The sequence below is a fragment of the Diplotaxodon limnothrissa genome, linkage group LG1, assembly GCF_057381915.1.
Source record: "Diplotaxodon limnothrissa isolate DT_005_m linkage group LG1, D_limnothrissa_male_GT1.1, whole genome shotgun sequence".
NCBI lineage: Eukaryota > Metazoa > Chordata > Actinopteri > Cichliformes > Cichlidae > Diplotaxodon > Diplotaxodon limnothrissa.
In genome coordinates, this window is record NC_140596.1 from 9,174,183 (window position 1) to 9,194,488 (window position 20,306).

A 20,306-nucleotide genomic window follows, 5' to 3' on the forward strand; every position below is an offset into this window, starting at 1 on the left:
CTTGTGGCTGCAGCGATGCTAGGTTGTTGTTTTTTTAGCTGTAATTTCCTTTATTTGGACAAGCACATGGAGTGGTTATTCATCAGCCAACACTACTTGGCTTGATTAGCTATCTAGTAATTGGTGAGCTAAGTACAAGACACCTATTGGTTTCATCTCCCTGTGTTAAGACACATGCCAATCAAAGCAACTGTTAAGTCAATAATCCAGGTGGAGTTGGATGAGTTTTAAAAAAAAAATTAATAAGATAATAAGAAAAATCACCCTCATCTAAGTAGTTAAAAATTGGGAAACTATACACCAATAGTAAAAGAATTCTTTGACTTTGATTTTTAATGCTGAGTCTATAGCCCCTTTTCCATTCGCCCCTACTCAGATCGTCTGGTTTTCAATTACAATCGAATACCACCTAATGTGTGTGGTCGTCATTATAGCAATACACCTGAGTGTTCCGTGACATAATTAGCTACAACAAAGGTCGACGTCAAGGTGATGATAAACCTGCTACTGTGGCTTTTCGTCAGACTTATTTTCGTGAAAGAGATGCTCTCATGATTCATCTAGTGACACCACTAACCAGCCAATCAGTCCCACGGAGTCTGCCGTCACATTTCAGTACCTGCTCAGATCACTTTGGAATCATGGCCAAGCAGGTACTATTTTTGTACTATGTACCAGGTACAATAAAGTAATTGAAAACCCTGATAAATATGGCGAACTGCGGCAAGTCGATCCATGTCGGCACTAATGGAAAAGGGGGCTTATGTTGACTGACCCCCTTTTGGAGTCAGCCTAAAGTCTATATGCCACTTCGCACTTCAGCTCTAGATGTTGCCCAGGACAGTGTCATAAGATATGCTTAAAGGAAGTGAAACTCTTAAGATTAACAAAAAAGCAGTGATAGTGGGAAAAAAATGAAGAAACAAAATGCTGATTCAAATAAAAAAATTTGTCAATTAACTTCATACTATCGAGATTACCCTACAATCACAATGGTATTAATCTGAGCCTAGTATAAGGAATGTGGTTCTATTATCTTTCACTTTAAAAAAAAAAAAAGAAAAAAAAAGTGAATAGCTTCGTCACACAATCTAGCACAGTTAAAATCATTTAGCCAGCTTAAAATTGGTGACACACTACATTTTTCAGCCAATGTCAGTAAATGCCATCTTATTTGGCAGGCCCATCATTCTATACCAGTGTTCAGTAGTTGTGTTTTTGTTATGTTTTTTTCTTGTTTTTTTTTTTTTTAGGGCTGTGAACAACAAAAGTAACAACACATTAAATGAGTGCTGTAAGTCAGACTCAATTCAACCCAAACAACAAAGTGACATTATTAGAGAGTGTTCATGGTCTACATTTCCTTCCTGGCAACAAAACTCTGCAGGCAGAGGATATCCCAAGAGAAGCAGACACGGCATCAATATTAATGAGGCCTATTGGCTTCTTAGGGTAGCTCTGTTGGCTGACAGCCTCCTGTTGCAGGGCACAGTGTGTTAGAGATTGCACCCAAACAAACACGTGTGATAAGAGCGTCCCTCCGGATGCACTGGAGTTCTGCCAGCCCACTTTAGTGTCCTTCCTCCAGCAGGAGCCGCTTAGGGCTAATGTTAGCCCTACTTCCCCACTCGCCGTACATGTCAGCTGCTCAACTTCAACAGGAAGGGGGTTTAGGTTTCCTGGAGCAAGCTCCTTGTCGCCAGTAACAAAAACTTCAAGCCAAGTATGCCACTGGGCATGTAGTAAAGTCATGGTACCTGTCTTTACAACCTGCTGGCCAAACAACTGCTTACAAAGGACTACCTTAAAAATGAGGTAGTATAATAGCAACAAATCCTTGAAATACTGATAATAATTCAGAAATGCCACAACTACTTAAATAATACTGTCTGGGCTACACTTGTATTGTAACAGATATTCATACTGATCAGCTCTACTTGACTATTGGCAGGGGTCTGCATTTTATTTTATTCAAATTTCTCTATAGGTTTTACAACATTAAAACACCCTTGTGTTAATTAATGCAACCTTCAGAGTTCATAACAGCAGTTACTTTTGGATACTCTGCCATATTTGTGTCACTGTTACTTCAAAGCTAGGTGGCTTAATAGCTGTAGATGGGGCAGCTGTTACCCATGTTGACAGCTCCTTATCCATCTGCCACTGGGAGGCAAACACAAGCCCTCTGATGCTCTAGCCACAGGCCCGACATTAGCTCTCTCATGAAGTCTATTTCGGCCTTCATGGGCAAAACAGCTGCCCTGAAAGTCCACACTGCCCCGTTTTTAGACACTCCAAAAGGTTCAGCGCAAAGTAAAAAAATGTCCTCCTCTACATCTGTTGCCAATGAAGCAAAGGAATGCATTTCCCCAAGAACACTCTTAATGTGGGTTCATACGAGTATAGAAAAATGGGCCAGAAAAACTGATATGCTGCAAAACATCTCCACAAAATGTAATGTAAACATGAAAAGTGCATGTTTAAAAAATGATGCACTAATTGAAATGGAAGGCAAAGTTTACACTGTGTGTTTTACTGAAGACATTCCAAAGAGCAGATAAGTCACAGTGAAGTCTGAGAATCGGCAGACAGGTCGAGGAGGTCAGTCCGAATGACAGGACAAGTGCCGTGAGCAACTGTGTGATAGGAGCTGAGCCAGGCTCCTCTTGCCCACAGAGCACAAGGAGAGTATTGTGGCAGCCCTGGTGTCCTCATACCAGCACACAGAAAAAACACACACATGCACACTTGCACATGCAGCTGCATGACTTTGTAAGAGGAAGAGAAAAATAAAGGTCTTGGCTACAATTTAATATTAATATTAATAACAACTTTTTCCCCCCATCAATATAGTCTGTTTCTTCTTCGTCTTCTTCTTTCTTTTTAATCCTGGCCCTGTTTTTTTAGGCATTGCGGGTTTTGATTGTTGTGGTTTTGTTCCCATAACTAATTCTGTTTTGGTCCCGTTTTTGGCTTGAAACTAAAAATAAATTTGATTTTATAATCAGGTATTACAAAAGACTGTTTCTAAACACTTTTCCAGTTCTGCTAAATTGTATTTTTTGGCAGAATTTGCACTTTATAAAGCAGTAGTGAAACCTTTCCTACTGCTTAAGTACCACTGTTATGAGTTTGCTCAGACATATCAGTCAAGAGGCTGATACAGCTGGCTGGATAATATTAGACTAACCTGTAGTGTCCTAACACACACACTGTAAGTAGCTTATGGCTCCAATAAAAATAGTGAACAGGCCGCACTCACAAAGGACACACTCACAGGCCTCATACGTCTGTGTTGCACAGACTTCAACATGTGCTTTTGACTTAATTAAATATTAATACATTCCATCACCCTAAGAACAAACAAAAAGCATATGTCCCAAATTTATTAAAGTCTAACGGGGAATCAAGATGTCAGCTGACATGCATGCATGAATCTCATTTGATTAAATAAAAGTCCCATCTCATCTGATCTAATCTAAGCTTTTGCACAAAGCCTAAATACCTTTCAACAGTCAACATTAAGCAATCGGAATAAGCTCAAATACCCTCTTCAAATAACTCTGTACAATAGACCATGTTTACTGTGCCTAACCAGTGGGTTTCAATAAGTGAGAGCTGTGATGAAAGGCTCTGACGTCAGTTCCATTCATAAAAGGTTGGTGGCAACCTGTGGGGATGAAAATGCTTTCCTCAGCCTAAACTGAGCAGACTGTATACTGAGATTGCAGGTTGTGTTACATGCCAAGCATGAGAGTTGTATTTATAGCCAAAAAGAAAGATAGAATTTACCTTTCCCGTTTAGCCACAATGACAAAATATATAGAGGTGTCACAGAAGCCGTAAATCTAAATAGGGTAGTAAAAGAAAATCAAGCCAAGTATAGCACTATGCATGTTATCATTAATATAGCTGCACCAATCTAGCTTTTACCACTTCTTATTCGATCCCGAGACCATGGCTTAAGGCATCTTCTTATACCAAGTACTGATCTGACCCCACTGTTAAATAAATAAGCTATATAAATTTATTAAACTGGTACGCATCCCTTTTGTCAACAGCTAATTAGAGCTGGGCGATATGAGATTTTTTCATATCACGATATGTTTTTTTCATTTCAGGCGATAACGATATCTATCACGATATAAGCCAAATAACTATATTTGTAAGATTTAAATGTGCCGTTGCTCACAAGTAAAATGTGAAATAATCAGCAGCTTGTTTTTATTTAAATATTTATTTCCCATAATAAGTTCAACAGGGTAGATGTACATTGATGGGGTTTTTTTTGCACTAATAAAGTTGTGGAGTTGTAAAGTATTTTGTCTTGCATCAATTATATCATCAGTTATATTGTTATCCCAAATTTTCAAATATATATCATGATAAATATTTATGACCATATTGTCCTGCCCTACATGACACACTAGCAGACAGAGTTGAAACAGCCCATGTAAGAGAAAGAGGTAGACCCAAGCCCTCTGACACACATAAATACTGTTAGTTTTATTCATCCAAAGGAAAATACAAACACAAACCACACAAAGGAAAAAGATTAACAGAATAAAATGGGTTGCAGCTGAAAATTATTTAATATGATCAGAGACATGTGAAATGTAAATTGTCCAGTCTGTCCCAAATTTCACATGTTTGATTAAAGTCAAAGTCTAGAGACATCTATATGTCAAAATCATGTCACACTCACAGCATCAGCTAATGGCAACAGGGAATCAATTAGCACCTACCAAGGAACTTTTTACATGTATTAAACAAAAATTACCAGAAAAAAAAGTAACCTTTAATTTATAGTTAATTTACTCAAGCTTAATTACATTTGTTTCAAATGCAGCCAAAAATAACAACAAAATACAAACATTTACATTAAAAAAGGCTCTTTACTTGAGATGATTCTTTGCCTTAGCTATATGTGAGCCAGATGTGGTCCCATGAGTAATCGCCATTAAAAGCTTGTTTTTGAGCTTAGAAAAGCCATTTTTCAGTAAGCAATAACTTTTCCCAGTTCCAGTATTTGAACTATCCAACTGAATGCAAGATTTAAATCCTACGTACAAAACGCAAACTCTAAACAGTGCAAATCATTGCAATGTATTTACATTTAACACAGACTCCCAACTTTCTGGAAGTTGTAGTTACTGGCTACATAACATCTTGCAAATCTTTCTGGTCTAAATGAAAATTTTTAAGTAAAACTAAATACACAAAATGAAGGAATTCCTGTTTATCACCTACTTCCCCCTCAGTGGAAATGTCTCTGTAAGACTCACCTACATAAATTTGACGTGGAACAATAATGACTATAAAACTCCTTTGTTTAAGGAAATATCATTCAGGCCCATGAAGTGCCTGCACTCCACCCGATGCAAGTGCAAACAGTAATCTTGTGACTGCTGACTTCCTCATACATGTATCCGGATTTAAAGTTAGACTGAGGAAAATGGCACTCCAGGTCATATATATCACATGTTGACAAATACTGGCAACAAATAATAGTATGAAAACAACTGGAGCCTCAGTGCTAGTCCACCAGCTACGGTGCCCATTCAGGCACAAAGGCTATCCAAAGGAATTGAGTTTAAAACAGACAGGAATTTTGCAGTGCAAAGCATGTATTTCCACAGAGACACAGCTGTGGCAGATGTCAACACAAAGGTTCAGGGTTGTTTTAATGACAGTTGTACATGCATGCAAAACTCCACAAAAGGAACGTACTGGCTATACCATACATCTTCACTTTAACAAAAAATAAAAAACAACAACAACAAAAAACATTGAACACCAGTGACAAACACAGTCATCTGAGTGAAAACAACTTTCAATAAAAGTTTAAAAGATCACAGCCTTTTACAGGCATTTCTCAATGATAACATCTTTACTTTGGAAGGCAGCAAACCTAAACCACCTATTGGACAATATTAGATGAAATTGTGTGTTAGGGTCAACAAAGCCACTGAAAAACAGTGGTTTTATTAAACTTCAAGAAAATACGTTAATGAAGTTGATCTTCATGAATATTAATTATAATTCAACTGACATGAGCTGAACTAAACCAAACAGAGCTTAACAGGGAATCAACTGAGGCTCCTCAAAGGTGAAAGAAGAGCCTTAAAGTGGATTTTATACCAATTATCTTAATTTAAAAGCCCTTGGAAGGCAAAAATTGTAATTGAAATCAAATTAACTGCACACCCCTATTACCTAACAAGCAAGAAAATATGAATCATGCAATGACAACAATTTTATCAGTCTTCATCAGAGTGGCTGCTCATGGCAAACCTTGCACGTATGAATAGCCAATCAGCGCACAGACATCTCAAATCATAGGTGATATCCTATGCCAAGACACGATCAGACAGTAGGACAGCTTCTACTTTCACCACAAGCACATCCACACGATCTCAAACGACAGACATCTGGCTAGACTGTAGATGGCTACACCCCTCCAAAGAAGTGGGGCAACGTTATTTATTAATACAACTCCACTCATCTTCTCTGTACTGTAGAGACTATATAAAAACATCGACATCAATGTAGTTGTGCAAGTTTCTACTTTACTTATAGTACGATTATTTAAGGTCAATATATCGAAATTAATGTAAACCAAGAGGCGAGTATTAAAAGACCATAATAGCATGTCTGAGGATACGATATCAAGACCTCTACAGCATTACTGCTGCTCTGCTCTGTACGTGTTATTAAACACAGCAAGGCTACTCTAGGGCTATTATTACAACAGCTTGTTACTTAATCCTGAAACCCCAGCGGGGAAGAAAACCAACTAGCTAGCTAGTTTTGTAAGGGGGTTATTGTCAAACACGATCACTATTTAGCAGGAAGGTGTAACAGAATCCCCGCAAGCGCAGTTAGCCGGTTTCATCGAAACTCTGCGATGACATGGCCCAAGTCATGGGAACACTATGTCGCAGCTATTAATACGGCCTTTTAACGCCCTAAACGCGGTGTCGCCGGAAAGCCTTTCGCGGCATCAACACGCCAAACGCTGGATAAGCGAATGACGGGGAAATGCCACCCCCGGTGGGTACCCAGCACACTAGGTCCCTTGCTTTCCCCGGTCTTTGACACTCAGCCGCCTGCCACTTAGAACCAGACGCTCGCTTTCGTGTTAGCTAGCAAGCCGGAGCACAGAAAGGCACAGAAACAAGTATGTAGCCAGAGGAACCGTAAATAACGTCCGTGTCGCCAGCTTGTCTCTAACGTTAGCCTGCATTCCATCTTTGTGCGGCGGATGATCACCGACTGCAGCGCGTAACTTCAAACCGAGAACGCCCAGGTCCGTTATCGGACACGCAGTCAATCCAGGTTATTACAAAAGCTTAAGGCTTGTTACATCAATCTCGCACGTAAGAGTGTCAAGACGATGATCAAATCTGAAGCATCGTGCACAGATATAAACAAGGGGCAGTGTTAACAGAAACAAAAGACAGCGTCAACCCACCTCTCCTCCTTCGCTAGCCGAGGCGGATGCGCTTTATCAGCACACATGAAATTGGGCTTGTGTACATACGAGCGTTCAGTTGCACAAATATGTCAAGTCCTTCTGGAGCCTTCACTGAAAACACTTGTCTTAGCGATTATGGGGTTGCATTATTTTGCTTAACACGACTTAGAAAAATAAGCACGTCAAATAAAGGTGCGTACGATAATGGACACATCAGTACTAATCAAGCTAGCTACACAGCTAAGCGAGCTAGCGTTAGCAAACCAGCTAGCTCTCTGCGACACGACTGTAAGCGCTGCTAGAAAGCACCAGCTAACGTAAGCGGCCCGGTGCTGCTCCACCACAGACTCAAAACAGCCGGGACTACCGCGGCCAAGACAAAACAAGCTCCCGTGAAACACAAGAAATTATTACAGTACGCGTTCAGTTAATCAAAGCATCGCTTACCAGCTCTAGGCATCCACCCTCTTGACAGCGAATTCCCTGTCTGTGTGACCACTATCAAAACCAAGTCAATAAACTCACACTTCCGCTGAGACTTTCACAATAAAACCGTCAATCACAATATTTTATCAGATACCGGTTGTTCAGTGATGACGCGACGACTCCTACTTCCGGGTCTAAAGTAGTCTGCGTTTAATATGGCTTTTGTGTTGTTAACATGTTTAATGTTATGTATTTTCTTCTGTTTGATCTCAAAAAGCTCCTAAAACAGTCAGTGATCACTGACCTCCCTCGGCTTTTATTACCGCTAATCATTTATTTAAGCTCAGTTTTTAAAACCTTAGGATGTAACTACAGCCCAGCCCATGCAGCAGTATATGAATGACTAACCTCGTATTGTGGATGGATTATCTCAGTTGTTCTCCTGGCTGAAGTTTGGTCCTTTTACAGCATCCTGCCATGCGATTACATTTGTTTCTGACCACTGAGAACACTCACGTTAACTTTTATCGAGTGGAAAAAAAGTTAGCTTGTTTATATTATGCTAACACAGCTGTGTCGCTAGCGGTCACGTAGCACATCATTATATACCAGCTAGCCCAACTTCAGTAACCCTACAAACGTCACTGCTGTTTAGTTTTCTGTCTTCATTTATGCTGGAAGTGATAACAGAGATGTACGTTTTAATTTGTTTTCAAAACCCTGCAGTCAGGACATGCTATATTGTATTTAGATAGAAGCTAGCGAGCTAACTCCCTGCTAACTTCTAACTCCGTTAAATGTCATAAATTCCGTTTTCATGGATGCCTGGATGTTAAACTCAATTGTTACACCTGGTAGAGCAGAACGCTGATCATTTTATTAAAGATGAAAGACTTTAGACAGTTTTTCAACTCTCAATAATGCCATAGTGATCGTTTGATATATGGACCTGCAGCAGAGTTTAGACCCAGACACGGCTAGTGACGTCAGACTGAACAACCGGATATTTTGTCTTCCTACAACACCGCCTTAAATACCATTTAAAAATAATATAAGATTGCGTTACCATATTGTTTAATTTAGTTTCTAAACCTTACACTTCAATTTTGATTCTTGTAATATAACTCTAACTAATATAAATAATAACGATAACTATAAATAACATAAATATAACCAATATAGTCAAAGGCACGAAGTAAGAATAAACATGGAAAGCATCAAACATCATGATTGAAAAAGTAGGGAAACCTAGTTATTCAAATGAAAGGGAACCCAAATAGTGAGCTGAGAAAAAATCGCATTATATCTTTTGCTTGAAGTGTAGAACGGGTTTGTGACTACATGGAATGAAGATTAAGACGAAATAAAATCCAGCACAATTTAATGCTGCTTCTGGATAAGGTTTTCTCGCCCCCTAATGTTTGTTAGAGAATGTTACATCTTGTACTTCATGCTTAAATAAGAACACTTGGGGGCGCTAAGGTCTCAAACTTGTCTTTAACAATGCAACCTCTCCAGGTAGCAGACACCTGCACAGCTTTAAAGGATACCGCCTGCACTTGATCTGGATCTGCAGTGTCTCAACAAGGGTTACAACTTTCAGATTTAGATAATTAAAGAGGAGCCACAATTTGCACTGTTAGGTCAACTGATTTAATCGCTATGTGTTACATAAAATATGCACGTACTGAAATCAAGCATATTAAAACACATTATGTTACACACATTTACCAAGAACTAGCTGAGCATAAATGGTCGCTTGTCTTTTTTTACTAGCTGTAGAACAGTAATGCTAAATAAGGCATAACTAGTAACAAGCCAATATGCTTGTTTTTGGACTTCAGTGCAGCGTACTACAATGCAGGTTTGGATGAGAAACCTGCGAGAAAAGCTTAGTCTATAGTTTGGATGTTTCCTTTTTCCCCACATATAGTTGGAGAAGAATATTACTAAATGTAAATTAGTAGTTCATTACAAAATGAAAAGTTGTTGCGTTCATATAATTCTTCTTTGCCTTGGGCATAAATGCAACCCTTATACTCAGTTTTAAATGAGTATGAACTGAGTTTTAACTTAACTGAGTCTTAACATTTATGGCCACCTTCCATTTTTTGTGACTGGCTTCCCCTCACAAACAGAAGTTGGAAGGGGCTGCTGTGCTCACTGCTGTGCTCTTTGTCTCTGAGATGGGCATATTAGAGATGTCCACTCTCACTGAAATTTCACAGATACAGAACAAGTGAAAAGAAATTGGAGACTTACAGTGATTATGTCATCCACTGATCTTATTTTAAACTGTGGCCATTTTTGGCTATTTGACTACTGTATAACCATTTAAGAGAAAAATAAGAAAAGGTACAACACATTGTCTGACCTGTGTGATGATCCGTGTGGCACAGTGAACTACATGCACTCAAACCCTGCAAGACAGTGGGCAAGTGTGACACGCTCAGGTCATGGATATTATATGTCTCTTGTAGGAGGGGCAAGTTTAGATCTAGACTGTGCCCTTCAAAAAGCTCTCTCTCTGACCTGCTCAGTCGCACTCAGCCAAGATAGTTGAGCACAGTGGAGCACAGCAAGCCCCCCTCTCTGGACAGCATGGGACTTACTCAGGACCCCAACTTTCAAAAGTTGCAGGAGTGGTACACAGCCCACGCCCTGGGCCTCAACATGAGGCACATGTTTGAGGCTGACAAGGAGAGATTCAACAAGCTCAGGTATAAAACAAGAACAGAATACATTTAGATATGTTTGATGTATTTGGTAAGTTAATGTTAATTCTGTTTTATCATCTGTTGACATGTTCACATAACAGACCTCTGTGTGGCTTCATTACACACATGTCAAACCTCAACACAACGACAAAATTATCGTTTTTGTCTGGATACTGATACTCAGAAAATATCCTCATCTTGTCTCCGATAGCCTCACACTGAAAACTGAGGATGGAGACATTCTTCTGGATTACTCCAAGAACCTCATCACAGAGGACGTTATGAAAATGTTGGTTGACCTGGTAATTCAATTTACATTTAAATGATCTGTGGCCTTTAAACTGTTTATATTAATTACCGAATCATTAGCCAATCAATCCTTTCATCAAGCAGAAAGTGGGGGTCAGTTCATCAGATACAAGTTTCATCTTCACTTAAGTTGTGTTTCTTTGAAGGACTGCTCATAAGTTTAAAACTTCCCAAATTGTTACTGACATAGCATTCATATTTATTGTTTCATTAGGCCAAGTCAAGAGGCATTGAGGCTGCCAGAGAGAAGATGTTTACTGGAGAGAAGATAAACTTCACTGAGGTGCTCGTTGTTAAACAGTCATAACTTCGCTTAACACTCTTTCTTTTATTTCTCTTAAAAATGAACACTAAGTACAGTAAATGCAAGCTGAAAAACCCATTCACTTCTCATTCACGAGCAGTGTAAGCAGCCAGCAGAAAAATACCCAGTGCTTCAGTGCTGATAGTAAGAGTCTGTGTATATTAACATTTATCTCCTGGTGCTGTGGAAATGAAGGGCCGTGCTGTGCTCCATGTGGCTCTGAGGAACCGTTCCAACACTCCCATCATGGTGGATGGGAAGGATGTAATGCCAGACGTTAATAAGGTTCTGGAGAAAATGAAGGGTTTCTGTCATGTGAGTGAACCCAAAAATAAAGGCACAAAATCACAACAAAAGCTCTTCCACAGAACTGTTTAAACAATTCACTATGTCAGTTTTGTAGCCCTGCTCATGAATTTTTTGATGCAGCTATCAGCAGTTTATAGACCCACAAAAATAATGTTTGCGATTTATGTGTTGCAGAAAGTTCGCAGTGGCGAGTGGAAGGGCTACACAGGGAAGGCCATCACTGATGTTGTTAATGTTGGAATTGGAGGATCTGATCTTGTGAGTGGATTAGCTTGAAAGATCTGTTAATCTTACATATATTAATAATAACACAAATAGGCCTGACTTTTTTTTTTCCTTACCATGACCTGTAGGGCCCCCTGATGGTAACTGAGGCCCTGAAGCCGTACTCAAAAGATGGACCTCGTGTGTGGTTTGTGTCCAATATTGATGGCACCCACATCGCCAAAACCCTGGCACAGCTCAACCCTGAGACAACCCTCTTCATCGTTGCATCCAAGGTAGCATGTTCATGAAGAAATGAGGAATATTTATTTATTTATTGCTAAATCTTCAAGCACAGACAGAAAGTTCCTTATAAATTGCTGCATGAATATATGTGTATTCCTATATATACAGACATTCACCACACAAGAGACAATTACAAATGCTGAGTCGGCCAAAGCTTGGTTCCTCGAACATGCCAAAGATGTGAGTTTGCAGCAATCCTGCACAGCACAGTTTCATTACTACACTAAAAGGATGTCTTTCTTAATTATAAATTTGATATGTTTCAACAGAAAGCTGCTGTCGCCAAACACTTTGTGGCTCTTTCCACCAATGGTGTAAGTTGTACCAAATTTTTTTCAGGGTTAATAAGCCTCTCGCTGCATCTACACATTCTAATACTAACTTTTCTGTTTTTCTCTGTCTCCCCTTCAGCCCAAAGTGAAAGACTTTGGCATCGACACAGAGAACATGTTCGAGTTCTGGGACGTGAGTGCCCTTTGAGCTTTAAAACACACACACTGTATGCAGGTTTTTCACGTCCACACGGTGCCATGGAGCGAGAGTAGAAGCTATAAATAAAGCAGACTTTTGACCTGTGAAGTAGATGAGATAGACTCTCTGAACAGCAGCTGCCGGGTAATCAGAAGCCTCTCTCTTCAGTCTCAGTTATTATTGGTAGTGACCTTCTCTCTTGCAGAGGTTACTGTAAAGGCTGAGTTGCATCAAAGGTCAGAGAGTTGCATTTAGTTACATTGTTGGTATTTTAAAGGTAACAGCTATAATGTGGCCTTTATGTCAGGAGAAAATGGCTGCATGCACAAAATCTACAGCAAAGGTGGGCAATCAATTTTCCCAAAGGGGCACATGGGAGACTGGGACTGTTATAGAGGGCTGCCACAATAAGCTTATAAAGAGCTAAAATTAAAATCAAATGAAACTGAGTTAAGCTTATTGATGTGGCCCTCGACATCAGTCCCAGTTTCTCATGTGGCCCCTTGGAAAAATGTATTGTCCGCCTCTAGTCTACAGTATTTTCAGTCCAAAAGAGAGAAGAAGGGAGAAAAAATGCCTAAAAGAACTTTTGGAAAAGATTTAAGACTGAAGCAATCAATCAATCAATCAATCTTTATTTATAAAGCACTTTTCATACAAAAAAAAAATGTAGCACAAAGTGCTTTACATGGTTAAAAGCAGCCCACCCCACCCCACCCTCCAACTCACTCCCCACACTCTCATTAACATAAACAATGTGAATACACACATATTCCCCCCCCCCCCCACACACACACACACACATGCACACTTAAAGAGTAAAATTGGGCTGGGTACACATGTGCCAAGTGAGGAAACACTATAACAGGGAGCCGTCTGCACCGGGAGCCGGTCACAGACCGTAGCCTCCAGGCTGGGCACACAGCAGGAGGGAGGCAAAGAAGCCCCCCAGCCAGGCTGAGAGGCAAATCATACATTTCTTGCTACTATTTAACAAAGCTATAGAGATCAAGTGTGGTGTTTATTTTAATTGCATATGTGCATAACCTTGGCTTCCTTTTATTAAAATGGGACAAAACATTGTATAATTTTTGTGTTTTCTTGTAGTGGGTTGGTGGTCGTTTCTCCCTGTGGTCTGCAATTGGAATGGCTATTGCCCTGCACATTGGTATGTACAGTAAACACACCCACACATTTCAGGGAGCTCGCTGGGGCTTAAACTACAGGAATACCAAGGTTACTTGGGTCCATCCTGAGGAGAAATATTTGCATTTTTATGTCAGTATCTAAAATCATTGCTAAAACATATATGAAAACTTATATGTGTGGACCAGCAATCATATTCATCCCAAGTACAGTGCTAAAAGTCTACACAATCACTTAACTTTTCTTGTGCATCTGATCTCCAGGCTTTGACAACTTTGAGAAGCTTCTGTCAGGAGCACACTGGATGGTGGGTACACCATAATGAGATGTTCAAAGTGTCACTTCTTCACCTGCCTGATATTGAAAATTATTGTTATGATTTTTTCCCTAAAGAATGATACAGAAAACAAAGGTAAATTAGGTTTACCCTTTCATATATAGGACAAGCACTTCCGTACTGCTCCCCTGGATAAGAACGCTCCCATCCTGTTGGCTCTGTTGGGCATTTGGTACATCAACTTTTTCCACGCTGAGACCCAGGCTATGCTGCCCTATGACCAGTATATGCACCGTTTCACTGCCTACTTCCAACAGGTCTGTCCCCACAATGCAGAAGTGATCCAAAACATTATTTTAAATCAACTTATAGAGTTGATAGATTATTTTAATAATATAAGTGAGTCATTGTATATTGAGAGTGTTTGTTGTCTAGGGTGACATGGAGTCAAATGGAAAGTGCATTACTAATCATGGGACACGTGTGAACTACCACACTGGGCCAATAGTCTGGGGAGAGCCTGGAACAAATGGACAGCATGCCTTCTACCAGCTCATCCACCAAGGTAACTCCACCTGGGAGCAGCAACAGACATTTGATTCAGCTGGTCTTTTTCTGGTCCTGGGTTGTCAAATATGTAGACTGTGTACAAAAACCAGTACATTAAAGTATTTCTGGAGGTTGGTGAGTTGTTGAATCATAAAAACAGTATATACTATTGTAGTTTAGTTACATGTAATTAACAGACTCAGTGAATGTGGAAATCTGAGCCATATCACTGAAATTGCTGTCAGTTGTCTTAAGACACCTCAGGCTGGTGATTATTTCTGTTTGTATCACTCAGCATATAAGAAAAAAATAATAATTTACCAAGAAATATACATTTCTATTGTCTAGCAAAATTTGTGAGGGAAAGTGATAAGGTGTGTTTTCATTTAAAAATATTATGGTTTCAGTGCAGGTGAAACTCTTCAGAGTAAACTTATATACAGTTAAAGAACTGGAATTATCTTAATGGTCCAGGATCAAATTGAGCTGCATGTAGCCCACAGACTAAAGGACTTTAATCCAGTTTGCTACCTGGTTAAGTTTGTCACTAATGCGACTCAACATGTTCATTTCAGGAACTCGAATGGTGCCTTGTGACTTCCTGATTCCAGCTCAATCACAGCATCCAATCAGAGACAACCTGCACCACAAGGTATCACTGATGTTAGAGAGGTATCTGTCTAAAGCAGCATTTATGCAGATATTGCGAAGTCTGTCTCTTGTTTAGGATATTAAATGAGTTTGACCACATCCTAGACTACTCTACTAGACTGTATAGACAAAAGTATTCAGCCATACCGCTTAATCTTAAAATTACAGTGCTTTTAGTTTCCCTGTAAGCACCTAGCCATGCAGTCTACTTATATAAATATTTGTGAAAGAATTCACTGACTTGAAATGTGGTACTATAATAGGATTCCACTGTTGCTACAGGATAGTTTGTGGAATTTCTTTCCTCCTAGATATTTCACAGTCAACCGTAAGCACTACTTTTCTGAAAAAATCTCAAGCATGCCAATACACCACCTTTTCAGCAACACATACAAGCTAATAGGATGCATAATGTTAGTAGATTTAATAAAGCTAGATAAAGAGACCAATATTAGAGCTGTTTTTAATTGTTTTAAACGGTGGTTGGCGGAGGCTGCTTGTTGGATTTGTGAGATGAAAGTCCAAAGCATAAACTTCAAATGATGGTTTTATGATAAGGTTTGTCCGAGAGGTAGAGCTTGGGGTGGAATTAGAAATTATTAAAATCAGTGTAACAAATAGCTACGAAAAGTCACAATAAACTATTCCCAAGAGAGCTGCATGTTCTGATATAACTTTTGTGGGCATTTTCTCAAAGCTCCAAGACAAGTTATTTGGCAACATATATGATATTGCACTGGCACCTTGAGGTGATTGTCAGACCTCCGACATTAGCATCAGAACAAGAGCTGCGCACTGGAGCTGAGGTGCAAGCCACTGACCTTCAATTTATTTTCTGCTTCCTTCTAATTTGTCATAGTGGTCAAACCAGTTTATGCCAACATCTATTTAAAGACGCAGCAACAAATTGAACTTTTGATCTTTGCGGTGGATTTGTTGGTTCTTTTATGCTGTGCATTTTTGTAAAATGGTTTGATTCCACTCATGTCCTTAGAAAAAAGGGTCAGCGCAAATCAATGAAAAGTTGCTCTGAGTGATCACCTTTATTCTAAAGAATATTTATGGGAGAAATCAGTTTCAGGATCACTATGCCCCAATTCGAAGGGCACGAGGGCCAGCTAAACAAGTACAGGAGATTTTGGACTGATGTGTCCCAGAAATGAGGGAGTATCTTTTAGAAGAATGGTGCTGAATTCTTTCAGTTCCAGATACTGAGACATTTTAAATATATTATTTAAATTTGTTACTTATCTGTTTGTTAATCATGTAGGAAATACACTATCTAAAACTGCCTGTTTCATTTGACTGTAGATCCTGTTGGCCAACTTCCTGGCTCAGACAGAGGCTCTGATGAAAGGTAAGACTACCGAAGAGGCCAAGAGGGAGCTGGAGGCAAGCGGCCTGAGTGGGGAGGCTCTGGAGAAAATCCTACCACACAAAGTACGTAGAATAAAGAGAAACTACCTTATCAAAGATAATGAACCTGCTGCGCTGCTGATAGCATGTAACAGCAACAAACTAAAACCTAAACTTAAGAGGAGAGCTCCCTGTCATGTTGCTTTTACAAACCCGATTGCAAATTGTTTTTGACAGCAGGTTAGAGAGACTCACCCAGTAAAAACTCTGTAAACAGATGTTGAAGACAACTGTGTCACTTTGAAAAGTGAAAAGACATCTAAAAAAAAAACAAAAAAAACCCCACATCTCTCTTTATGTCTAACGTTGGCTGAAAAATGAAAATACACCTTTTCTTCTCGCTACATTTGCAAACTCTAAAACATCAAAGAAGTTCAAAGCACTCTCTTTTTCAAATAACCCTGGAGGCTTACTGAAGGCTTTTTTGCTGAAATGCACTGGAGTTTGTTTTTTTTTAAAGGTTAAATATGACCATGGTCTGACAATGGAGGCATTTATTGATTTTATTTGAAGAATAAATTGCCTTTGACTTCTTTGATGATTTAGCTTATATGTATCTCATCCAAAGAGGACCGCAAACAAACACAGTCTGAATCAAGGATGCAGACTTTTTCAGAAACCATTTAAGTGCATCTTCAAACTCCTCAGACAACCAGGAGAATCAAACTCTGAACCTTCTTGCTATAATGTACTAGCAACACCCTAGCTTGTGAAAAAAAACTCAGTTTTGACTGTCCACAAGCCAGTAAGCTTATTTTGCAACAGAAAACCAGAGTTAACTGCATTAAAAACAGAATTTCATTCATGTTTTAATATTTGTTTTTTTTTAAATGTCATCCTCTATCATCTGCCTGTCCAATCACACTGGTTTCAAATTAAATTTCGATCCAGCTTTGTACTAAAACCCCAAAGACATATGTATTTGCAATTTAAAAAATGAGGGGATTGTCACAGATTATTAGGCAGAGGACTCAATCACAGGACTTTGAAGTTTTAGAGAGAAGGTGAGGGTTTATTTACAATGTGGCACCAAGTGAGGATATATACATATATACAGTGAGACAGATAACACGGGGCTCCAGGGAGTAGAGGGGGGTCTGAAGGGGAGGGAAGGTCCAAGGCAGGTGCACGCACCCTCCTCTTCAACTCAATCCACAACTCACTCAGATAGTCCACTCCAAAATGCTCATGCTCACTCACACACATCCACAGGAATCCAGCCGGCAGGGAATCTAGAAGGCCTGTACACAGAGGAAAACAACATTAGGAGGGAGCTCTAGGACAGCACAAGGAATACTCAAAAGGCTAGGCTACACTGATGCTAGGTAGTGTGACGATCCAGCAAGGAAGCAGTCTCTCTTGCCATCTTAAGTAGTCTGCCAGCATCAGTGTAAATGAGCCACAGGTGTGTGTTCAGGGCGGGTTCAGAGGCGAGGAATCAAGATCCAGTTCCGCCTTGGAAAGGCGAAGACAATAAAACACACACCACGACCTCTCCAGATCTTGAGAGATATTCACTTGTGTCATTTCAGTTCAGTTCACCAAAATAAAGAAAATAAATAAATAAAAGCTTCCAGTAACGAGATATGTTTCAAATAGGAATAGGAATTGCCTATTAGAAATAAGCAAATCTGAGATGGTGACATGGTGGGTGGACATTTAAACTTGAAACTTAAACTGAAATGACAATGACCCACTTTTGAACCCATCTTAAACATTTAATTTTAGCCCTGACAGCTAAGTACCATGTTTACATCTGTGTCTAAACTAGACTTCTGATTTTTGTTCAAATTAAAGTCAAGTCATTGTAACAGCTAAAAAAGTTAACCCCCCCAAAAACTTTCCATGAATATCTTGTGTTAGGGGGACAGTGCCCTCCAGTGACATGTATGGACATGGCAATGTATACTTTGTTAAAAAAAACATTTTTGCAAAATAGTGAATTGTATTCTAAAATGTTTCTATTTGATCGCCGCAGGTATTCCAGGGAAACAGACCAACCAACTCAATCATCTTCAAGAAACTGACTCCATATACACTTGGAGTACTTATAGGTAAACCACTTTTGTCACTGTACTGGTTTTATCATTGGTAACATTACCAATAACAATTTCTTTTGAAGCTTTAATGTCCTTTTAAACATCGTTTTAATCAATTTAATTCTACATATACCATTATCTAATTTAACCCGGTTAGTTTTATCTGAAAATGAGACATTACGAAATAATTTCCACTGTTTTTAAATGCGCTGGACTGCACAATAATAAATGATATCTGAGACAGTGGTGGTAATGATCACACAGTGGGAATTTCCTGAAACAGCCAAAGAGCGGCAATTTCCAGCTGAGCTTCAGTCAGGACGTTGCACACTGTTGCATAGTAACAGTCAGTGTGTTTGCACCTATGATGGGAAACTAACTGAGCAGGTTTTATTCTGAACAGCTCTATTGTGCTGCTTCAGAAATTCAATCTTTGTTTCCATTTCATTTGTTGAATTTGTGATTATTCTTCCCATTTTTGCAGCAATGTATGATCACAAGATCTTTGTCCAGGGATTAATGTGGGAGATCAACAGCTTTGACCAGTGGGGGTGAGTCTGTTTCTTTCAGCATACACAACAAGTTTCCTAATAAAAGTCTCTCTTTTGTGCTAATTCGCAGCTCCACATGTTTATTCCTGGACTCTGCTGAAATTTTGCATGATTCACAGTCAGAATTAACCTTATTTAACATTTACTATGCCTTGGTGTAGGCCCCTCCGTTCATCCCCTTTCCGAAACAAGCCTCTCCCCCACTTTAGGCCAACTTTCTTCTCATTGTCTGACCCAAAGGTTTGAACACCAGGGGCTGCTGTGCTCAAATAAGCAAGCTTTAAGAGAAGTCTGACGCCTAATGTTATACTGTGCAGCTTTCAGATTGAGGCACTGTGGATACATTTTTGCAGATTTTCCAAAATGTATTAACACATGACTGAACCCATCATATCTCTTGTATTTATGTCTTCTCCCCTCACATACGCATTATTAGAGTGGAACTGGGCAAACAGCTCGCCAAGAAGATTGAGCCTGAGCTCAAGGACACTGCTGAGATTCACTCCCACGACTCCTCCACCAACGGACTAATCAACTTCCTCAAGAAGAATTTTGCCTGAGCTGAGTGACCTCAATAACTTCCCCTTGACTCCACAGTATTATCTATCTTATCAGCTCAGGAGCTGCGTGGACAGGAGTCCCGCAGTGGCAGCTGGTCACTCCCACGCAGTTGAGCTGAAGCACTCTGTATGTTTGTTCTCGCATTATGAATATCGTGACTGTCTAGTATGCTGTCGTTTCCACGTTTGTTCGTTTACCACTGTGAGAGGAAAAGCTTTTTGTATTAGACTGTCGTGACAGGCAGAGCGAAGCATGCCCCCACTCTGTCTCTACTGTTACACGAAATTTTGTTCCTGAAATAAAAATCTTCACACAGAATATGTAGATATGTTCGGTTTTCTCATACATATGTACATGTATGTAATGATGATGTGAGCGTGCGACTAACAAAAAGCAGTACACCACTAGATGGCATCAGAGTGCCAGATTTATTTGCTGGGAGCAAATGAGCCACCCAGTAATCAACTAGTTATTCAGTGGAACAAAGGGTCAAAAGTCAGTCCATCTGTACTGTTCCTCCCCACAAATCCCCAGACTCCACAGCATCCATTTAGCTTAGAGAGAAAAACAAACAACTGGACTAAACAGCATCT

General features: G+C 39.6%; 2 protein-coding genes across 2 annotated transcripts in view; one reads left to right on the forward strand and one right to left on the reverse strand.

Annotated features, from left to right (window-relative positions):
* garre1 (granule associated Rac and RHOG effector 1) overlaps positions 1 to 8,004 on the reverse strand; it is a 39,008-nt gene extending 31,004 nt beyond the window's left edge. The window contains exon 1 of the mRNA XM_085362938.1: positions 7,925 to 8,004. The gene's annotated coding sequence lies outside the window, so the exon portion shown is untranslated. The remainder of the gene's footprint in view (positions 1 to 7,924) is intronic.
* A 2,436-nt stretch (positions 8,005 to 10,440) lies between these two features.
* Positions 10,441 to 20,051, forward strand: gpib (glucose-6-phosphate isomerase b). Its single transcript, XM_085363058.1, has 18 exons — positions 10,441 to 10,623; positions 10,832 to 10,922; positions 11,144 to 11,212; positions 11,429 to 11,548; positions 11,717 to 11,800; positions 11,896 to 12,042; positions 12,161 to 12,232; positions 12,322 to 12,366; positions 12,464 to 12,517; positions 13,631 to 13,691; positions 13,933 to 13,976; positions 14,111 to 14,263; positions 14,382 to 14,511; positions 15,071 to 15,147; positions 16,458 to 16,586; positions 18,541 to 18,616; positions 19,086 to 19,152; positions 19,589 to 20,051. The coding sequence occupies exons 1-18, from the start codon at positions 10,505 to 10,507 to the stop codon at positions 19,710 to 19,712; spliced, it is 1,662 nt and encodes a 553-aa protein (XP_085219184.1). The 5' UTR covers positions 10,441 to 10,504; the 3' UTR covers positions 19,713 to 20,051.
* The last annotated feature ends 255 nt before the right edge of the window (positions 20,052 to 20,306 follow it).

What these genes read in the sequence shown, in the direction of transcription:
- gpib (XM_085363058.1), top strand. Translation starts at nt 10,505, where the DNA reads ATGGGACTTACTCAGGACCCCAACTTTCAAAAGTTGCAGGAGTGGTAC. An exon ending in GAGAGATTCAACAAGCTCAG is followed by an intron (nt 10,624 to 10,831) that starts GTATAAAACAAG and finishes TGTCTCCGATAG; the next exon opens with CCTCACACTGAAAACTGAGG. An exon ending in TACACTTGGAGTACTTATAG is followed by an intron (nt 18,617 to 19,085) that starts GTAAACCACTTT and finishes CCATTTTTGCAG; the next exon opens with CAATGTATGATCACAAGATC.